The 14704-nt window shown below is 39.9% G+C and overlaps 1 protein-coding gene across 1 annotated transcript in view; it reads left to right on the forward strand.

The window, feature by feature from the left end:
* ACOXL (acyl-CoA oxidase like) overlaps positions 1–14704 on the forward strand; it is a 536612-nt gene that overhangs the window by 354311 nt on the left and 167597 nt on the right. Inside the window, 1 exon segment of the mRNA XM_043984906.1 lies at positions 4161–4250. Within this exon segment, the coding sequence (XP_043840841.1) occupies positions 4161–4250 (90 nt within the window).

The following is a 14704-nucleotide window of genomic DNA, read 5'->3' on the forward strand; positions in this document are numbered from 1 at the left end:
ACTTACTGATAATGTGACTGGGAACAAGTCACATAACTTGAGACCCACTTTCCTCATTTGTAAAATGAGGCTATTTCAAGGGTATGGGAGGTGACAGGGTCCACAGTACAGAAGGACAGAATCAGTCCAAATGAAAGAATTAATAGGTTACTGATTTCTAGAGCTCTATCAACAGTAAGGAACCTAAAAGATGGATTCTGGCTCCTCTGGAGGACAGAATCTGAAAATTGAAAGGAAGTTGTTGTTGTTTTTTGTTGTTGATCATCCTTAGTTCTCAGAGAGGTCCACTGACATCGTAAGAGTGTTGTCTTGACTTGCACATGAATTGGATTTAAATAAGGCAGAGCTGTGCAAAGTCATCAGCCTCACTCTCTCCTCCAGACTCATCAGAATCCAGTGGCAAGACAAAAGTAAAGGTGACTGGAGATGGCCAAGTCCCAGCCCTAGCATTTTCCACCTGTGTCATCTTGGGCCAGTTTCTTCATTCTCTGGAATTCAATTTCTTTGTCCATATATAGAGTAAATGGCCTATAAGAGCCTTCCTGTTTTAAAACCTCATGATCCTTTGAACCTTGGGGACCATCTAGGTCAATCTGTCCTGACAAGTAGTGAATCCAGACTTTGTTTGAGGACCTCCAGTGAGAGGGAGGTCATCCTGCCTGTACTTCCCCTTCTTCTTTGTAAACATTTTGTTCTGTAGTTTTGCCTTCTCAAAAATCTGCCTCTCTGAATCATCCACCCATTACTCTTAATGCTGCCCTCTGTCTAGTAGCCTCCATAGGTCATATGTGAAAAAGACCCAACAAACTTGAGTTCATTGACTATTAAGGGTTGGTAGACTAGGTGGATCCCAGTATGATTTTATGGTTGTGAAAAAGACCCTCTGTCCTCCAAATACCTCTCTCAACTAGATGATACTTGAGAGGAATGGTGTTTTTTATAGGCAGAAGACTTGGTCTCAAGTCTAGGTTCCATAACTTACTGACCTTAGATTAAATCTCTCAGCCTCAATTTCTGCCCCTTGATAATCTTTTTTTTTTTTTAGTGAGGCAATTGGGGTTAAGTGACTTGCCCAAGGTCACACAGCTAGTAAGTGTTAAGTGTCTGAAGCCGCAGTTGAACTCAGGTACTCCTGATTCCAAGGCCGTGCTCTATCCACTGCGCCACCTAGCTGCCCCCCTTGATAATCTTTACAATGTCTACTAAATAGGGCTGTCTTGAGGATTGAATTAGGTAATATATCTAGAGTAGATCCTACCCCATTTTGGTCATTTGGGGTTAAGAAGAATTAAGTGATATTGAGCTGGGAATCACTAATTATCCATTTTATAGGCAGAGCAAACCTATTCTATGCTATGTCCTGAGAGAGATAAAATTTTTATGTAAGATATGATCCCTGCCTTCATGGAGCTTACAGTTTGGTAGGGAGATAAGACACAAAGATAACTAAAATTACAAGTACTTTAGAGGAGTTCAAAATACAGCGTTATGTGAAGGCAAAAGGGAAATGTCATTATTGAGAGAGGGTGATCACAGAAGGTTTTAGGGAAGGGTTGACAGTTGATTTGGGCTTCAAAGGATGAGAAGGAATCTTGGTGGCAGGCTAGAGGTGGTATGGGAACACTGTAGGTCAGGCAGACTCATCTTCATCAGTTCAAATCTGGCCTCAGACACTTACTAGCTATGTGACCCTGGGCAAGTCACTTAACCCCGTGTGCCTTAGTTTCCTCATCTGTAAAAACGATCTGGAGAAGGAAATGGCAAACCACTCTAGCATCTTTGCCGAGAAAACCCCAAAATGGGGTCATGAAAGGTCAGACTTGACTGAAAAATGATTGAATAACAACAGCTGTATGACCTTGGAAAAGATTTTTAATCTTCCTCTCCCTTTTCCTCTCTTTCTCAACAAATGAAGGATCTCAGTTTCCTAATTTCTGAAATAGGATTAATTAGTGCACCACTCATACCATAGGTTGTTTTGCAGATCACAGGACTTAAAACTGGAAAAACCCTTAGACATCATCCAGTCCACTGGTGTCAAACTCAGATGGAAATAGAGGAGCCACCAATTCATATGTAAAGATCCCTGCAGCCCACGTAGTGCTTTAGTTTTAAAAGGTGGTGTTATTTATGTTTCATTACATTTTTATTTATTTTGTTAAATATTTACCAGTTACAGTTGAATGTGGCTCAGGATACACTTGGTACTGTTGCAGCCTGGGCATCATGTTTGACACCTTTGATTTAGTCCAACCTCCCATTCCACAAATGAAGGAAGGCTTCCAGAAGGGAGCAAATGTCCTGGGGTGAGTGGGCTGTGGTCAAATTTCACCCTAAGTTATCAATGTCTTATGTATCTTGTTGAGAGAACAAATTTTGATAGGAGAAAGATATGGGGCACTTGGAAGGGGAGAGTGAGGCAGAGATTCTAAAAGGGGGTCTGCAGGTCCAGAGGTCAACTTCACAGGTTTTCCTGATACAAGCACTGCTTTTATCAGGATTGCTGATTCTGCTGCTCTTCTAACGTCTTGAAAATATAAACATAGCACAGTAGCCCCCAGTGACTTTCTTGTTGATTTCAAGAAGTTTGGAACTGAAATCAGTATTTGTAGAAATACCGGTGTTACGTCAAGAGCATTGTCATGACCCAGTATGTCCTTAATGATACTAATATGTGATGGGAACTTAGCTGCTTTCTCTTCCTTTCCTATTAATTGTCCTAAGGTACAATAGTTGATTTTTTTCTCCAGAGGTGGCATCCTTCTTCTGTGCTTAGAAGAATAGAGAGGAATTATGGTTCATTGGAAAGACTGATGAACTTTCCAAATGTACTTGGAGTCATAAATTTGAAACCCAGCTCTACCACCTGTGAAACCTTGGGCAAGTCACTTGATTTCCCTGAATCCCCATATACTCATATGTAAAATGAGAGAGTTGGACTAGATGACCTTTGGGATCCCTTCCAGATCTCGATGTATGAAAACCTATCCTGTGAAGACAGTTAATTCCCTAACATTAGAATGTTTTCAGGGAAGGATGAAAAATATTCAGAAGAATTTGTTGAATTTTCACAGTGTTCATATGAATTAATATTGTGATTTTATCCTTATGGATGCTTCTTCCAATCCATCCATCCTTTCTTCTTGTTTGATTCTGGTTCAGGTCCTTCCATAAAGTGTCCACTGGGCGTCCATCATAGGTACTTAGTGCTGTCTTCTAATTCTCTCGACCTTGGACCTTGCATGGATACTACACAGGATGTCCATCAGTTCAATTCAAGAAGCATTTATTAAGTGCTTACTATGTGCTAGGCACCTTAGATACAAAGTAAAATATAAGTTTCTAGAGGGTAAAGGGGAATAAATATTCCAGTAAAGGGGTTATTTCTAAATACCCCATGGTACTGGGATAATGAGAGAAAGAGAGCATGTATATTGTTCATTTGTGTCTGACTTTTTGTGACTCCATGGACTATAGCATAGGTTTTCTTGGCAAAGACACCAAAGTGGTTTGCCATTTCCTTCTCCAGTGAATAAAGGTAAGCAGAGGTTAAGTGACTTACTCAGGGTCATACAGCTAGTAAGTACCTGAGGCCAGATTTGAATACAGGTCTTCCTGACTCCAGACTCAACACTAAATCCACTGAACCACCCAGCTGACTAGACATAACATGTGTATAGATAAATAAATTGAAAAATATATATATATAATATAAACAGCAATATCGTAAGGGGAATGGCACCAACAAGAAGAGGATAAGGAAAGGACTCACGTAGGTGACATCTGAGCTGTGCTTTGAAAGAAAATAGGGATTCTCAGAATCAGAGGTAAGGAGGGAGGGCATTCTCTGCTTGGGGACAGCCTGTACAAAAAAGCACCGACATAGTAACTGGAGTACAATGGATGATGAGCAGCAGGTGGGCCATTCATCCCTTACTCTCACCACCTGGCCATCCCACCTTCTTTTCTGTCCATTAGCTTCTCTGATGATATCCTTTACAATATGGATTGATGGTTTCCACATCTAGCATCATCAGTAATAAAGGTAGTAGTCTCAAGTATAAATCCGGGAAATGATGTGTACAGAACCCCAATCTAATGGATAAGCTGAACATGTATGTAACCAAGGATGTGTTTATTTTCTTTTACTTCTGGAAAAGGGCTACATGATGGAAAATCGGATCTCGGGCTTAAAATGTGACTCAGATGTGTTTGTGACCTTTGAAGGCGACAATGTGGTTATGCTCCAGGTAAGGTTCTAAAAGCACTTGCTTCCCATAAGTTGGCCAACTTGTAAGAACAAAGAGTCCCCCAAACCAGAAGTGTTTCATGTGTTTTGTCTGTCTGGGATTTCGTCATTGTGTCTGGCAGGTTCTAGCCTGGGCACCATTTGATTTTTACAGTATGTGATGGTGGATTAGGGCTGTTCTCTCCCAGCTGATCTTTTGATGTTGAATTAGATCCATTTGTAAGGGGAAAACTGCTTGTGTTGCATCTCCAGGCAGATTCTCGGGGTGCCAAAATTATTCCCTGAGAGTTAGGCACTTCTGCAAGGTGATTAGAGCTTAGTTACATACACTGAAACAGTAAACTGCTAATTGGGTCCCTGGTGGCAAAACCAAGTTAATTTAGATTCCAAAGGGACCTACTGTTTAAAAAAAAACCCTTCATTAATTTGGCCTGAATTAATTCAGAATTTGTGACAATTTGACCTGTGTGGAGCTGCATTATCTGTGAAGACAGAGTTCATGAATAAAAGAAGACTTTAGGAAGTATAGGATCCTGGGAAAGAGTGCTGGACTTGGAATCAAAGGATCTGAGTTTGAATCCTACCCAGTTACCATATGTATGATCTTGGGGAAGCTCCAGGGCCTCCATGTCTCCATCAGGAAAGTGAGAGAATGGACGAGATGGCCTTTGAATATCCTTTCAAGCTCTGAGTCTGTGATTGATGCATTATAGACATCGAGCTTGGATTTATGAAGTTGTAGGTAGGCGATCAGCTCCTCGGGAGCAGCTTCCTAATGGGCAGAAGCTAGCGAGGCACCATGCTGCCTAACTAGGACGTTTGTGTTCCAAAGCTTTGACCACAAGCTCTGGCTCTGGTCATCATGTAATGGCCTTACAACATGATCATGGTCATAGTCCAAGGCATTCTGACTACAAGGGCGAAAAGAAAGTCCAGACAAAAACTAAAAGAAAGAAAACTTGGGCTGTGTGAAATACCAATATTAAGTGTAGAGACCTGGGAAAGCAACAGTAAGAACTGGGCATCCTTATTCTGAACCACTGCGGTGGCATCTTGTCATTACTGAGATATGACAGGAAAACAGAAATGATTTGGATTCTGGGCTAAAAAAGAGAAGAAAGGGGCAGCTAGATGGCGCAGTGGATAGAGCACTGGCCTTGGATTCAGGAGTACCTGAGTTCAAATCCGACCTCAGACACTTAACACTTACTAGCTGTGTGACCCTGGGCAAGTCACTTAACCCCAATTGCCTCACTAAAAAAAAACCCAAAAAACAAAAAAACAAAACAAAGAGAAAAGAAAACCAGGTAGTCCTGCCATGTACAGAATATGCATCTAGGCAAATCTCAAGGCCTAGAAAGTGGAAGATGACTAGTGAATAGACCATGTATGGATTAAGGTTAAAGAAGAAAAGAACAAGAAAAGCACCTTAATGGGAAATTATCATTATTAATAATAATAACCTTAACTTTGCTTTAACTTTGTGTTTAACAAATGTATCTTGCTGGAGCCTCACAACAAGCCTATGAGGTAAGCCCTAGAATTACTATTCTTCCCATTTTATAGATGAGAAAATGGAGGCTGAGAAAGGTTATCAGCATGTTATAGTAGAAAGAGTACAGTATTTAGAATCTGAGAACTTAGGTTCATATCATCTCTCTGTCTCTAAGAGACCTAAGGGAAGTTGTTTAATCTCTCTCAGCCTCAGCTTCCTTATCTCTACAATGAGGGGGTTAGCCTCTTCTCAGCTAAGGTCCTACCTTCTGCAAGAATGTCTCTCCTAGGGGCAGCTAGGTAGTGCAGTCGATAAAACACCGGCCCTGAATTCAGGAGGACCTGAGTTCAAATCCAACCTCAGACACTTGACACTTACTTAGCTGTGTGACCCTGGGCAAGTCACTTAACCCTCATTGCCCCACCAAAAAAAAAAAAAAGAATGTCTCTCCTGGTCATTCTTAATCTTAGTGCCTTCCCTTGGAGATTACCCTCTATTTGTCCTGTCTATATCTTATTTGTAAATAATTGTCTTCATGTTCTCTCCCCCATTAGATTGTAAACTTCTTGAGGGCAGGGACTGTCTTTTGCCTTTCCTTGTATCTCCAGTACTTAGCACAGTGACTGGCACATAGTGAATGCTTAATAAATGCTCGATGATTTGACTTTGAAGCTTCTTTTTAGCTCTAAATCTATGATATTATGACTTGCCAAGGATGATGTAGCCAGTAAGTGGTTCTAGGTAGACTTCAAATCCATTTCTTCCTATGTAGACCTGCCCATGTCACCTTCCTGCTCAGAACTCCAGTGGCTCCCTATTAACTGCCAGGTCAAGCCTTTTGGTTAATATTTTCTTTATGACCATGTCCCCTTCCTATATTTCCAGTCTTTTACACTTTAGTCTCCTCCACATACTTTATGAATCAGCAGCATTGCCCTACTCACATTTCCTCAAATGCAAAACGCCATTAATTGTCACTGTTTTTTTCACCGACAGGACATCATTACTAGTGTTACTCTAACCCTTGACCTTAGTTGCTCTGGCTTCCTTAAAGACTCAGCTCAAATTCTATCATCTGCAGTAGCAAATCACCCCAGCTACCAATGCGTTCCCCTCCTTAGATGCCTTACATCCACTCAGGCTTGGGGTAAGGGATAGGGTAGAAGTATGCTGGTAAATGTTTAACAACCAGTTCTCTGGTGGGGAAATTAACACTTTAAACTATAGCATTGTTGTTCAGTCGTTTCAGTCGTGTCTAACTCTTTGTGACCCCATTTCGGGTCTTCTTTCCTTTTTTTAAATTAAATAATAAAAGTATTTTATTATTTTCCAGTTACATGTAAAGATAGTTTTCAACATTTGTTTTTGTAGGATTTTTAGTTCCAAATTTTTCTCCCTCCCCCCTTCCCAAGACAGAAAACAATCTGATATAGGTTATATATGTACAATCACATTAAACATATTTCTGCATTAGTCATGTTGTAAAAGAAGAATCAGAACAAAAGGGAAAAACTTCAAAAAAGCAAAAACAAAAACAAAAGTAGAAACATTATGGTTCAATCTGTGTACAGAATTCTCAGTTCTTTTTTCTGGATGTAGAGAACATTTTCCATTATGAGTTCTTTGAAATTGTCTTGGATTATTGTATTGATGAAAAGAGCTAAGTCAATCATAGTTGATCATCACACAATGTTGTTGTTACTGTGTATAATGTTCTCCTGGTTCTGCTCACTTCACTCAGCATCAGTCCACTTAAGTCTTTCCAGCTTTTTCTGAAATCTGCCTGCTCATCATTTCTTTTTTTTTTTAATTAATAAAGTATTTTATTTTTTTCCCATTACATGTAAAGATAGTTCTCAACTTTTGTTTATACAAGCTTTCCAATTTCAGATTTTTCTCCCTCCCTTTCCTCCCTCCCCCTTCCCCTAGACAGCAGGTAATCTGACATAGGTTATATATATATGTGTGTATATATATATACATATATATACACACATATATATACATAATAACATTAAACATATTTCTGCATTAGTCATGTTATAGGAGAAAAGTCAGCCTGCTCATCATTTCTTACAGCACAATAGTATTCTATTACATTCATATACTACAACTTGTTCAGGCATTTCCCAATTGATGAGCATTCCCTTGATTTCCTATTCTTTGCCACCACAAAGAGAGCTGCTATAAATATTTTTGTACATGTGGGGCCTTTTCCATTTGGGGTTTTCTTGGCAAAGGTACTAGAGTGGTTTGCCATTTTCTTCTCCAGCTCATTTGACAGATGAAGAAACTGAGGCAAAGAGGGTTAAGTGACTTTTTCAGGGTCACACAGCTAGGAAGTGACTGAAGCTAGATTTGAACTCAGGAAGATGGGTTCCTGACTCCAGGCCTGGTACTCTAACCATTTTAACATGTAGCTGCCCTAGTTTTAAGTATCTATATTAATATTTTCTCTATCATTTTCTTAATTCTAGACAATCTACAAAACAATAAATTAAGCCCTAATTTGTAACATTTACTGATTACCAAGGTATAAATGTTTTCAGTAAAATTTTAGTGATCAACTATTTGACCTGGCTTCAGCAAACCTCTGTATAGGGAGAGGATTGGACCCACAATTTTCATATTTTATCTAGGGTACACTTATTCCTTTAATTTATGATTTTTTGCTACACTTAAAATACTCTTATTTACAAAGATTTAATCATCAACACAAGATTTTAAGTAATGTATCTATTGTGCAAAGCAGGGTAGTATGCTGTGTTTCTTCTCTTTGAAAGATGAGACTGTCTTATTCATCTTTGAATTCCTCATATTCCCTAGGATATCATAGGCAGTCAATAAATATTTATTGAATGATGAGTAAATGTAGAAACGAAATCCACAAATAATTCCTAAGCCTCCTCACAGGCTCATACTCTCTATTCAAAGCCCCTTCTGTACTTGAGGAGCTTTGAAATGATCCAAAGGCACAAATGATTCCATGGACCTGTCTTCTGGTCTATGTGAGTAGTCCTTCAGGCAATGGAGATCACACAGGATGATACTGTGGGGATGGGTTGTGATTTTAAAGGGAGGGACAAGCAAAGAGACAAGAATATTATTTGTAATCCACAGACTGAATGAGAGTTTGCTAACTTACATTGAACTAGTAAATTATCCAGAGTGAGAGCTACTTTGCTTCTGAGTCACTGAATCACTCATTCTTTCTACAGTCATTTATTAAAGGCCTATTGGGTTTAGGTGCTGTGGACATAAAGACAAAAAAGATACAGGTTCTATCCTCAAGGAGTTTTTGTTCTATTTTGGGGGAAAACAATATGTATACAGATATGTGCAAAATAATTACAAAGTCATTTTATGGTGGGAGAAAACCAGCAACTTGGGGTATCACAGAATCTCACATTTGGAATTCTGCTCAGAGGGCATTGAGTCCAACACACAAGAACCACTCTAAAACATTCTCTACATTAGCCTCCATTTAAAGACCTTTCCATATGGGGAGCTCACTATCTTATGAATCTGTCCATTGTCCTCTTGTACAGTATTAATGGTTATGACATATTTTTTCCTGACCTCAAGCTACAGTTGGCCTCTGTGATTTCTGAGATTAGGTGTTAGGTTACTAAATTTTAAAACATAAACTTTCCTTACAAATAAATTATTGAGGGGGCAACTAGGTGGTACAGTGGATAAAGCACCAGCCCTGGATTCAGGAGGACCTGAGTTCAAATTTGACCTCAGGCACTTGACACTTACTAGCTGTGTGACCCTGGGCAAGTCACTTAACCCTCATTGACCCGAAAAACAAACAAAAAACAAGTAAGTTATTAAGCAAGAACAGAAACAGCATTGGGGGGGGGGGGAGAAACTAGGAGATTCTGAGGATGTTGAAGAAGGCAAACAAATGGTGACCCAAAGTGGATTGAGAATCAGTAGTAAGACTTGGTTTGTTTGTTGTAATCACCACGAGGCACACCTGCTAGCCAAATGACCCCCCCCCCCCTCACCAACTTAGCACGTAGTAGGCACTTAATGAATTTGGGAGTCCCAAATTGAACAAGTTCAGGGAAATGAGAAATGGGGGGAAGGAGGTAGCCTGTCCTTCTGCTCTATAGCTAGCAAGAGCCACAAGAATGGAATGAAAAGGCATTCATTAAGCACTTACTGTGTGCCAAGCACACAGTATCCAGAGGTGGTAAGACTACAAATACAAAGAAAAGGCAGTCTTTGTTCTTGTGGTAAGTCCAGCTGATGGGTGGAAGGAAAGTGATTGTTAGGGTTCAGTGGGAGTGTAGATGACAAGAACCTGTGGTATTTAGGATCAGAGACAGGGTGGATGGAGAGAAACTAATAGACCTGAATAGAACATGCATTTTTAAGCACAGGGAAGTTATATTCGAGGCCTTAAGCAATTCTAATGAATTGTTAAAAATAAGCTGTTTCCTTCCTTTTCCCTTTTCCTTTCCCTTTCCCTTTCCCTTTCCCTTTCCCTTTCCCTTTCCCTTTCCTTTCCTTTCCTTCTCCTTCTCCCACTTCCTTTCTCTTTCTCTTTCCCACTACTCCCCCTCCCTCCTTTACTTTCTCTTATAGGGGGTGGGTGGACTATGGTGACCATGTCTGTCAAGGAGGTTCTTTCTGTCCAGTAGGAAACCCTGATTGGATCAGGTATTAGTTAAAATGTACTGTTGGACCTTCTGTAAGAAACTTTCAATCATTATTAAGTCGGGTGATTTTTCATTCAGAACTCCTTTTTCAACAAAACTGTGGTTCCTTTAGTGTGGAACAGTTCTGATTAAAGTAATGATGACGGTGGTGGTGGTGGTGGTGATGGTGGTAATAATAATAATAATAACAATAATAGTATTTTAAATGCAAAAGGTAGGAAGTATTGACTTCCAGGCCCAACTTAATTGTGTTTTGGGTTTTTTTTGGTGGGGCAATGAGGGTTAAATGACTTGTCCAAGGTCATACAGCAAGTATCAAGCGTCTGAGGTCAGATTTGAACTCAGGTCCTCCTGAATCCAGGGTCAGTGCTTTATCCACTGTACCACCTAGCTGTCCCCAGGCCCAGCTTAATTATGATAAAAACTCTTGTTCCTAGAAAACAAATGATGAAACACTTCCCTCTTCTCAATAGAAAGGTCAGGGACCAAGTGTGTGAAGTATAGCAGACCCTTTCAATCAGTTGTGATCCCTTTGTTTAATTACTTTTCTTTTTCTTAAAGCTAAAATTCAATGATTTTGTTGTTATTTGTTTGTTTGATGGGGCAATTGGAGTTAAGTGATTTGCCTAGGGTCACACAGCTAGTAATTGTTAAGTGTCTGAGGCTGAATTTGAACTCAGGTCCTCCTGAATCCAGGGCTGGTGTTCTATCCACTGTGCCACCCCGCTGCCCCTAAGATTCAGTGGTTTTAAGGAATATATCAAGAAATGACATAAAAACAGTATTTATTTATTTATTTATTTATTTTTGCTGAGGCAATTGGAGTTAAGTGACTTGCCCAGGATCACACAGCTAGTAAGTGTTAAGTGTCTGAGGCCAGATTTGAACTCAGGTCCTCCTGAATCCAGGGCCACTGTGCCACCTAGCTGCCTCCAAAACAGTAATTTTTAAAAAAATTAGTTTGAAAAAATAACTTCAATATTTTGTCTCCCACAGTGGAAAAAATTCACTCTTTTTAGAAAAACTCAAAAAGCTCACAGGTCTTTAATCTGAAGTTGAAATTTAGAACAAATGAGAAGCAAAGTGTTTCATATGTACTGTTGTTTTAAGAAGTGAAATATATTAAATAATTGTTATAGAAGAAGAGACTTTAGAGTTCACCCAGAAAAACTCACTCTGTCCCATTTTACAGATGAGGAGAGGGGAGCCCAGAGACAGTGACTAATATTGTCACTTTATTTCATTGTATTTTTAAAATTTTCTTTCTTTCTTTCTTTCTTTTTGGTGAGGCAATTGGGGTTAAGTGACTTGCCCACCTAGCTGCCCCACTTTATTTTTTTGTTTCATATTTTATTTATTTATTTATTTATGTTTTTATTTTTTTATCTAGCAACACACATTTATTTTATTTTTTCCAGTTACATGTAAGGGTAGTTTTCAACATTCATTTTCATAAGATTTAGAGTTCCAAAATTTTCTCCCTCCCTCCCTCCCTTTCCTCCCCTCTCCATAAGATCTCAACTAGGTTATATATGTACAATCCACAAGTGTTCTTTTTATCAGTTCTTTCTATGGGGGTACATAGTAAGCTTCCTCATTAGTTCCTTGGGATTGTCTTGGATCATTGCATTGCTGAGAGTAGTTAAGTCATTCACAATTGCTCATTGAACAATACTGCTGTCACTATGCACAATGTCCTCCCAGCTCTGCTCACTTTACCATACATCGATGTTCATTAGTCTTTCCAGGTTTTTCGGGGATCATACTGTTTGTCATTTCCTGTAGCACAAGACCATTCCACTACAATCATATAGCACAGCTTTTTCCATCATTCCTCATTTGATGGACATTCCCTTGATTCTCAATTCTTAGCCTCCACAAAGAGTTGCTATAAATATTTTTTGTACAATTTTCCCCCTTTTCTCTTTTTCATGATTACTATTGTTAACTGTTTCCCTTCCATCCTATTCCCTTCCCCATGATATTTATTCTATTATCCATCTTCTTTCATCCTATCACTCTTCAAAAGGGATTTGCTTCTGTCTGTCCCCTCCCCCACTCTGCCCTTCCTTCTTTTGCCCCTCTCTCTCTATATCCCCTTCCCCTCCTATTTTCCTGCAGGGTTAGAGAGATTACTCCACCCAATTGAGTGTGTACATTATTCCCTCTTTGAGCCAGTTCTGGTGTTAGGCTCATTTACTGCCCAGATTAAATAGATCACTCCACCCAGTTGGGTGTGTATGTTAGTCCCTCCTTGAGGCAGCTCTGATGAGTTTAAGGTCTTTGAGCCTTTTCTGATGAGCATAAAATTCATTTACTGCACTGCTCCTCTTCCATCTCTTCCTCCACTCCCTAAGCCTTTTCCTGTTTCTTTCATGTAGGATTTCACCTCTGCCCTTCCCCCTCCCCCAGTGCATTCCCTTCACCGCTCAATTTAACCCTAAAGATACCATCACCTAGCTAGGTGATACAGTGGACAAAGCATCATCCCTGAACCCAGGGATATCCCAACCAAAACCCGGCCTCAGACACAAGACAGTCGCCCACTCTACAACCCCAGGTGTGTCCCCCAGATCCAATTTTTTATGGTTCTCTAGGGTCTTGTATTTGAAAGTCAAATTTGCCATTCAGTTCAGGTCTTTTCATCACAAATATCTGAAAGTCTTCTTTTTCATTAAAGTCCCATTTTTTCCACTGAAAAATTATGCTGAGTTTTGTTAGGTAGGTGATTCTTGGTTTTAATCCCATTTCCTTTGCCCTCTGGAATATCATATTCCATGCCCTCCGGTCCTTTAATGTAGAAGCTGCTAGATCTTGTGCTATCCTGACTAGGGCTCCATAGTACTTGAATTCTTTCTTTTTAGCAGCTTGCAATATTTTCACCTTGACCTGAGAGCTCTGGAATTTGACTATAGTATTCCTAGGAGTTTTCCTCTTGGGATCTTTTTCTGGAGGTGATCAGTGGATTCTTTCAATTTCTTTTTTAGCTGCTTCTTCTAGAATTTCAGGGCAATTTTTCCTGAGAATATCTTGGAAGATTATGTCTAAGCTCTTTCCTTGATCATGGTTTTCAGGTAAGCCAATAATTTTCAAATTATCTCTACTGGACCTGTTTTCCAGGTCAGCAGTTTTGCCCAGAAAATACTTCACATTGCCCTCTATTTTTTTATTTATTTGGATTTGCTTTATTGTGTCTTGGTTTCTCATAAAGTCACTGGCTTCCATTTGTTCAATCCTAATTCTTAGGCAATTATTTTCATCAGAGAACTTTTGTACCTCCTTTTCCATTTGGCCAATTTGACTTTTCAAGCTGTTGACTTTTTTCTCATGTCTTTCCTGCATCACCCTCATTTCTCTTTCCATTTTTTCCTCTACCTCTCTAACTTTATCTTCAAAGTCCTTTTTGAGCACCTCTGTGGCCTGAGACCAATTCGTATTTTTCTTGGAAGCTTTAGATATAGGGGCCCTGATGTTGACATCTTCCTCTGAGGGTGCCCCTTGGGTCTTCCTTGTTACTGAAGAAACTTTCTATGGTCCTCACCTTTCTCTGTTGGCTCATCTTGCCTTTCTTTTACTTGACTTTTAGCTCCTTAAAGTGGGGCACTGTTTCCAGGCTGCAGCATCCCAAGCTTAAGAAGTTCCAGGTGGTATGATTTAAGGAGAATCAGGTTCTTCACTTGCCTGGCCTGTTCCCTGGTCCATAGATGACCCCAGACCAACTTGCTAATCAACCAGCTTTGTGTGTTGTTGTTGTTAGCTCCGATGAGCCTGTGCCCCTCCCCCACCTGGGCCATTGCTACTCAAGTCTACCTCCTGGTTCTCAGTAGGGGTGAAAAATCCAAGTTCTGCCTCAGCACCAGCATAGAACCCTATAGTCTCCCCGCTGCCAAGGGCTCAGCCTTCTCACCAGACTGTGAGCTTAGTTACAGAAGACACTGGTGCTTCAGCTGATTCAGAGGTTCTGGGGGTCTCCTTCTTCGGTGAGGTCTTCCTGGGACTGGGTCTGTGTTAGGGTGACTGTGGGGTTGAGTTCAATTCCTGTATCAGTAAAGCAGCTCTCTCCTTCTGACCTTCCAAGCTGTTCTTGGTTAGAAGATGATTTCAGCACATTCTTCTGTGAGTTTTGCTGCTCTGAGCATTTTCCTATGGTGTTATTTGGATGGTTTTTGGAGCGATTGTGTTGTGAGTTTGAGAGCTCAATGCCTTTCCTCCCCTACTTTATTTTTTAAAATAAATTTATTGATATTTTATTTCTTACATCACCAAGTATCACATGCATCTCTCTCCCTC

This window comes from Dromiciops gliroides, chromosome 2 (assembly GCF_019393635.1).
Source record: "Dromiciops gliroides isolate mDroGli1 chromosome 2, mDroGli1.pri, whole genome shotgun sequence".
Lineage (NCBI taxonomy): Eukaryota > Metazoa > Chordata > Mammalia > Microbiotheria > Microbiotheriidae > Dromiciops > Dromiciops gliroides.